The 7,648-nt window shown below is 59.8% G+C and overlaps 1 protein-coding gene across 1 annotated transcript in view; it reads right to left on the bottom strand.

Moving 5' to 3' along the window:
- Positions 1 to 1,917: 1,917 nt before the first annotated feature.
- PRKCG (protein kinase C gamma) overlaps positions 1,918 to 7,648 on the bottom strand; it is a 26,243-nt gene continuing 20,512 nt past the window's right edge. The window contains 5 exon segments of the mRNA XM_070401879.1: positions 1,918 to 2,873; positions 3,138 to 3,278; positions 4,741 to 4,767; positions 4,769 to 4,849; positions 6,451 to 6,531. Of these exon segments, the coding sequence (XP_070257980.1) occupies positions 2,529 to 2,873; positions 3,138 to 3,278; positions 4,741 to 4,767; positions 4,769 to 4,849; positions 6,451 to 6,531 (675 nt within the window). The 3' untranslated portion in view covers positions 1,918 to 2,528.

Consider the following 7,648-nt stretch of genomic DNA (forward strand, 5'->3'; position numbering starts at 1 on the left):
CGCCGACGCCCGCGCCCCCCGCCCCCGCCCCGGAGCCCGGCGTCCCGGCCCCCTCCGGGCCTCCCACCCCCCACCCCCCGCGCCCGCGGCCTCACTCGGCGGACGACGCCGGGAGCTGGGACCCGCGGCCGCTCATTGGCTGCCGCGGAGGAGGGGAGGGGCGGGGAGGGAGGGGAGGGGAGGGGAGGGATGCGGGAGGGGGCTCTGGGCCCTGAGGATGGGGGAGGCAGGGAGAGCGAGGATGGAAACCGAGCCGAGCGCGGACAGGGGCAGGGGCGCGCGGAGGGGCAGGGGCGCGCGGAGGGGCAGGGCGCACGGAGGGGCAGGGCGCACGGAGGAGTGGAGACAGCGGGGGACCCAGGGACCCCCAGACCTGGAGGCTGAGCAGTCCTGAGCCTCGCAGGGCTGCAGACGGAGGGGACCCTGAGATGGCCTAAGAGACAGACAGAGAGAGAGAGAGCAGGAGGGGCAGAGAGCGGGCCCCAGGCCCCCGCTTCCCCAGCTCCGAGGCTGGGGCGCAGGAAGTGGGGAGGTCAGGCGCGCAGAGGCAGAAGGAGACCGGGGCTCCCAGAGGCCTCGGGCTGAGGGATGCTGAGACCCAGACACCTTGAGCCAGGCAGAGGGACAGACAGAGAGACAGAGAGAGACCCTGGGAGGAGAGACAGCAGAGCAATCCTTGGGGTCCCCTGAGGAGGGCTGGGGCTCTGGCCGGGCCTGGGGCTGAGCCTGGGGTCAGGGCGGCTGGAGGCAGCGGGAGGGGGCGTCCCGGGCCGGGGTCCCCAGAGCAGCAGGCGGGCGCGGAGCGATCTGGGTCCTGCAGCCGCCGCGGAGCCGGGAGCCGGGCCAGCCCCCCCCCCACCCCCCGCCGTGATGTCAGCGGGGCCACTCTTAAAGGGGCAGGCCGCCCGCCGAGGGTCCGGCGGGGACTGGGGGCGGCGGACAAGGGGTCGGGGGTACCGCGGCGGTGCTGGGGGAGACAGGGAAAGCCCCAGCATCCAACTAGACTGAGTCCCGGAAACCCAAAAGGGATGAAGAGACGCCGGGGTGCCCCGAGAGAGCCCACGAAGCTTTGGGGCTCAGTCCTTCCAAACACACAGTTATATAGACACACCATTCCACCGGCCGGCCCCATCCCGGGACTACATCTCCCAGCAGCCCTGGCGGCGAGGGGCTGCACTTGGGGGGGGGAAGGGTCCGCCGCGGTGTCTGCTGGGATGCGTAGTCCCTTTTGCACTGTCCTCTCCACTCCCCCCCACTCGCCAAGTGGGTCAAGGGAAGGAGGCCCGGACGGCGAGTCGGCCTGCCGCCTCTGTCGCTGATCCTGCAGCTCACGGGTTCTGGTCACTTAGGTTTCTGTGTCCTGGGGTCCGTCCCTCTGATCCGACCCCCAGGTGTCCCCGTGGGAGGCTTGCCTTTCATCTCCCCGCTCAGGGCTCCCCAGTGTCTGGGTGTCAGCGTGTGTCTGGGAGCGCGTGCGGTGCTCCCGGGTAAGTGTGCGGTGCTCCCGGGTAAGCTCGTCCCTCCCTGATGCCCTGTGCATCGCCTCCTCGCTGGGCACGTGTGCCCTTCAGTCCTGTCTCTCATGATTTCAGAGCGGAAGGGAGAGGGAGGGAGAAATAGACGCATCAATGATGAGAGAGAATCATGGAATCGGCTCTGCCTCCTGCACGCCCCCCACTGGGGATCCAGCCCGCAACCCCGTGGCATGTGCCCTTGACCGGAATCGAACCCGGGACCCTTCAGTGCGCAGGCCGGCGCTCTACCCACGGAGCCACACCAGCTACTAGTAGGGCCCTTTCCCTCTGTCTGCCGCCCCCCACCCCCATTCTCTCAGTTTGCTTCTAAGTGCAGTCATTGTCCCACCTCCGCACCCCCTTCCTACTCCCAGCTTAGAAGACAACATCCGGACACCTCGGCGTCAGCATCCCAAATTTATTCTCCAGCAGCTGTGGCCAGATGGGAGCGCCAGAGAGGAGAGGAGCTGGGGGAGTCCCCGAGAGTGGCAGGCGTGGGGTGGGGGCGGGGTTCCGAGCAGGACTGGAGCCATGCACCTGGCAGGCGGGGGGCTGGCGGGGGAAGGGAGGGACTGGGATGGGTTAGGAGGGGGGAGTCTAGAACAAAGCTGATTGAGAACAGCCGGGGAAAGGCTCCCCGCACCCCCCAGGCATCCCCGGGGCGCGGAAGAGGGCACAGGAGCGCGGGGGCACAGCCTCCCATCGACTCCAGAATGGGGGGGGGCGGGGCCTCGGAGGTGGGGGTTTGTCCTGGAACCCGAGTCTGGAACAGCCCACCCCATGAGGCTATTTCCCAGAATGAAAAAGAACGGAAAGAAGAACGAGGCAGAGATGCTACCAGGTCGGAGTCTAGAAGCCCGTGGAGTGGGGGTGGGGGTGGGGGTGGGGGGTTCTGGAACCTGGGGGATCCGAGTCCAGAACACGGCGGTGGGGTGAGAATCTGGGGCTCAGCGCAGCGGCACCTAGAGCCCGGGGAGGCTCTAGAGACTGTGGGGTGGAGTGGGGGGACGCTTGTCAGGGGGCACCGAGCCCGCAGGGGGGTGGGGGCCGGAAGGCTGGGGGGCAGGATCTAGAATTCGGGAGGCGGGGAGGTCGGGCGGGCAGGAGGCTTGCGCGGCGGCGGAGGGAGCCGTGGGGACACCTAGCGGCGGAGGGCGGGATTACATGACCGGCACCGGCGCCGGGCTGATGGGGCTGACGGGGGCTGCGGGCGTCCGGGTGGACGAAGTCCGGGTTCACGTAGGTGAAGCCCTCGAAGTCGGCCTGGTCGATGCTGGCCAGCACCAGGCGGTCCGGCGGGGTCAGCGCTGGCGCCGCCCGCGTGAAGAACTTGTCAAAGTTCTCGCCGCTGCGGCCGCACTGGGAGGCGCGGGGAAGGAACCGTCAGGTTCTGCCCGCTCCCGGGGTACCTGTCTCTGTCCCCCCAGATCCATCTCCTGTCTCCCCGGGATCCCTGCACATCCCTGTGGCCTCTGTGTCCCCCTTCAAGGGGGTCTCCGCAGAGGGAACCCCGCGCCCCCTCCTCAGATAGGTATTGGGGCTCCTGGCTGCACCCCCACCCCACCCCACCCCACCCCATCCCCACCCCCAGGGACCAAGGTTTTGCTCTGGAAGGCGACCTACCGGGCGGGGCCTGAACGGAGGCGGGATCTCCAGCCGCTCCAGCCGCTCCCAGTCGATCCAGCGGAAGAAGCCGTGAGCTCGGATGGTGGGTTCCCCATCGGGCCCCGAGCCCAGGCGTTTGGCCGGGTGTTTGGTTAGGAACTGTGGGGGACACAGAGAGACGGACGGACAGACAAGTCCCAGACAGGGGGGCCCAGAGAAAGAGGGGGAGAGAGACCAGGACGGAGGGACAGAGAGACACAAGCACAGAGACCCGAGGATGGAAGGATAGCAGGGGGGACAGCATTGGGGGGTTGGGGAGGGGGGAGAAAGAGGGAGAGAGGGAACGAGTGAGAATGGGGTAGATGGAACCCAAGCCCACAGACCCAAGGGCAGACGGAGAAGGAAATATCAGGGCGTGAGGGTGTGAGGGCCAGAGGAACCCAGAAAGGGAGGAAGTGGACAAGGGCAGAATCAGAGATGGGGGTGGAGGGGCAGAGGGAGAGAGGGAGGGGGGGGCGGTTGAGAACCCAACAGACAAACCCCCCAGAGAGAGGAACAAAGACCCGCCCCATATGAAAAAAAGAAAAAAGAGGAAGACGGAGATGGGGGGGTGGGGGTGGAGGCGGGAATCCCAGACAGGGGAGGGTGAGGATGGGAGAGGCAGAGGGGGGTAGGGGGTAGGGAGAGGAAAAGAGAGAGAATGATTGAAGGCCCTCCCCCCCCCCCAAAAAAAAGGGGTGCGATAGAGATCCAGAGAGAGGAGGAGGAGAACCAGGAGGGAGGGCAGAGACCCCGAGAACACAGGCCACGGAGGAGCGGGGGCAGGGGACAGAGACCCGGAGACAAACCCTCAGAGGGAGGCACGTGGACCCGATATGAAGACAGAGACTCAGAAAGGGCGGAGGAGGGAAGTCAGAGAGAGACGGCCCGAGGCCCAGAGTGTGTGTGAGTGAGTGGGGGGAAGAAGGAGAGAGAGAGAGAGAGAGAGAGAGAGAGAGAGAGAGAGAGAGAGAACAGAGATGGAAGGGGTAGACGGAGATACCGAAGGACACAGGAAAGGGAGAGACACAGAAGCCCCATCGTGTGCAGATGGAGGCAGAGGGTGAGACAGAAACCCAGAGAGAGAGAGAGAGAGAGAGAGACAGTCAGAGAGACATGGAGGCAGGGGCCAGGAGCAGAGGCGGGCAGACACCTGTGGAAAGCTGCTCTAGGCTACACGCTCGCTCCCCGCCTTAACTCCGGAAGAGGGGACGAGGCTACAGGGCGTCATTGATTGGCCCAAGATCCCACGGGAGGACACCTGGCGGCTTAGGCTCACCTGGGCCCCCTGGCTGTGGAGAGGCAGGCCCTGCCTCCAGCCTGGGGAGTGGGGGCGACAGAGGCGGGTGGGACAGAGGCCATGCTTGAATGGGGGGGGAGGAGGGGGGGCAGTGGGCAGTCAATTACTGTCCTAACAAAACCGCTGTGTTATATAAACGGTTTCCAGCAGGTGGAAACAGAGTTGAGGGGTGGGAGCCCCCTTTCTAATAGCTATGCACAGCGGCTGCGTGGGCAGCCCCGGAGGGCGGCAGCGGGGCGCCTGGCGTGCGAGTGGGGACCATCTGGGAGTCGGGGCTCTCACCCCCTTGCAGATGGCCACGGCTTCCCGGGGAGAGCGACTTGGGGTAGGTGACAGTTTGTTCCATGATGGCCTGGAACAGCTCCTCCTCGTCCTCGCCGTCAAAGGGGGGCTGAGGAGGGAAGTAGAGGGGGGTAGCAGGTCAGAGACTGACCGACATCTCTCCCCGGCCTCCACGCCTTCATCCCCCACCAGGAACACATCTCCCCCCCCCCCCCCCCCCCCCCCCCCCCGCCTCCTCACTTTCTAGGGGAAAATATGAGCAAACCACCAAAGCTCTATCCTCTCCCCCCTCTTCCCCCCAATGCTTCAATTTCCTATCTCGGATGCTCTCGGCACCTCTTTGCGGCTCTGTCTCCCTGTATCTGCTGTGTAAATCAGCAGGGTGTTAGTGAGGCAATATGTCATTTAAACGGAAGCGAGAGAAAGCCGCAGGACGAGCTGCACCAGCATTCTGGTTGGGTGAGAGGTCTCAGGTCTTCTGGGGATAGGAAGGGCCACAGGAATGCAAGGATTTTTAACATGGGCCTAGAGAGTGTTTATTCAGTTGAGGGGGCCCGTAAACTTGCGGGGGGGGGGGGCGGGGGGGGGGGGGGGCGGAAATGCATCCTTATTTTTTTTTAATGTCTAACTGGAATGTAGCACTCCATTCAATTATGCATGTGGGCAACACAGCAATACTTGTGGCTTTATCACCAAGAGAAATCACAGCTATATATAGTTGGGTGTTGTTAGTGTTTTTTGTTTTTTTTTTTATCACATTAGAGCTGCAGATATCTCAAAATATCGGTTACCTCTATCTCAAAATGACTGGTAGGCCTTCCTATGTACTTCCTGTTCCTGCAAGATATTACTACTTAGCCCTGGCTCCGTGGTCAGAATGTAGGCCCATGAATGGAAGGGCCATGGATTCCATTCCAGGTCAAGGGCATGTGCCTTGATTGCAGGGCATGTGCAGGAGGCAACCAATCGATGTGTCTCTCTCACATCAATGTTTCTCTCTCTCTTCCCCTCATCCCTCCCTTACACTCTCTCTAAAAATCAATGGGAAAAAATACCGTTGGGTGAGGATTCTTTAAAAAAATATGTATTACGCCCTGACCAGTTTGGCTCAGTGGCTAGAGCGTCGACCTGTGGACTGAAGAGTCCCAGGTTCGATTCCCGTCAAGGGCATGTACCTTGGCTGCGGTCACATCCCCAGTAGGGCGTGTGCAGGAGGCAGCTGATGGATGTTTCTCTCTCATGGATGTTTCTAACTCTCTATCCCTCTCCCTTCCTCTCTGTAAAAAAAAGAAATCAATAAAATATATTTTTCAAAAATGTATTACAATTTAGTTCATTAACAGGACATCACATATATGTCCACATCCCAATGTTTAATATTTAGGCAACTGTATATATTGAAATTAGATTTATTTAGTTGGTTAAATTAGATTCAATTAAACTTTTAAAGTATTGGTGATCATACTTTAATACGATTGATTTCCTTTGTAATCCTTTTATTTTGTGCATTTCAAGCATCGTTCTTTGAAGGGGGTGGTATCCCGGGAAGACGGTACTTCAGGACCACGGACAGCGCTCTCTGGGCATGACCTACCCACCTCTTAGCACTTCCTGGCACTACCGACCTTCCTTCCAGGCTTTTCCTGAGATCAAGGTGGCGCCCCACTCCGTGTTGCCTTTAGCCCAGTCAGCCTCTCCCCAGCTCCTTACCTGTCCCGCCAACATCTCATACAGGAGAACCCCAAAGGACCACCAGTCGACAGACTTCCCATAGGGCTGGTAGGCAATGATCTATGGGGGACAGCGGCAGAGAGAACGGAAGGCAAGAGCCCAGGCTTTGTGCTTTAAGAAACATAGGGCCCTTCTGGCTTCATCCCCTGGACACCCGGCCCACTTGAAGGGTATTCAGTACGCATTCTCCCCACCCAGGATAGCGTGGCCAGAGCTCCGTTCTCTGGGAAGTCTGGGAAGCAAACTTGACCTGCTTAGGAGGTCCCTTTGGTCCCAAATACAAAGACTATCTAAGGGCTGAGTCACAAGTTCCACCCACCTAGGATATTGAAGTAACTGGACCCTCTCTCCTTACAGTATCAGGTGCACAAGGCTTCAAATTCAAAGACCAGAGATTCTTAAATGCATTTCAGAGTCAACTAGGGGACTGTTTAAAAATAGGAATTCTGTGCCGAACCGGTTTGGCTCAGTGGATGGAGCGTCGGCCTGCGGACTGAAGGGTCCCAGGTTCAATTCCGGTCAAGGGCATGTGCCTTGGGTTTCGGGCACATCCCCAATCGGGGGCAGGAGGCAGCTGATCGATCTATCTCATTGATGTTTCTAACTCTCTGTCCCTCTCCCTTCTTCTCTATAAAAAATCAATAAAATATTTTTTTAAAAAAATAGGAATTCTGCCTGGCCGGCCTGGCTCTGTAGTTGAGCATAGACCTGTAAACCAGGAGGCCATGGTTCAATTCCCAGTCAGGGCACATGCCCGAGTTTTGGGCTTGATCCCCAGTGTGGGGTGTGCAGGAGGCAGCCGATCAACGATTCTCTCTCATCATTGATGTTTCTATCCCTCCCTCTCCCTTCCTCTCTGAAATCAATACAAATATATTTTTAAAATAATAGTAATAGAAATGCCCAGCCCCAAAGAATTCCAACCTCCATAGGTGAGAGTCGGAGGCAGGGATATGTGTGTGTATTTTTTTTCAAAACCTCCCCCAGGCGATTCCGATTACCAGCCAGGTTTTGAAACCATTGATCTTGGTTACTCAGACGCGAGCACTGAGTCACCTGGAAAGATCAAAGATGGCACCGCCCACACTACCTCCTCCTCCCACAGAAAAGTGAAGACACACTATCTATAGGTGCAGTCAGATCCTTAGCTCCACCCCGTTATAGAGCCAGCGTACAC

The sequence above is a fragment of the Myotis yumanensis genome, unplaced genomic scaffold (genome assembly GCF_028538775.1).
Source record: "Myotis yumanensis isolate MYYU_CA2020_CCGP unplaced genomic scaffold, mMyoYum1.0.hap1 SCAF_23, whole genome shotgun sequence".
Lineage (NCBI taxonomy): Eukaryota > Metazoa > Chordata > Mammalia > Chiroptera > Vespertilionidae > Myotis > Myotis yumanensis.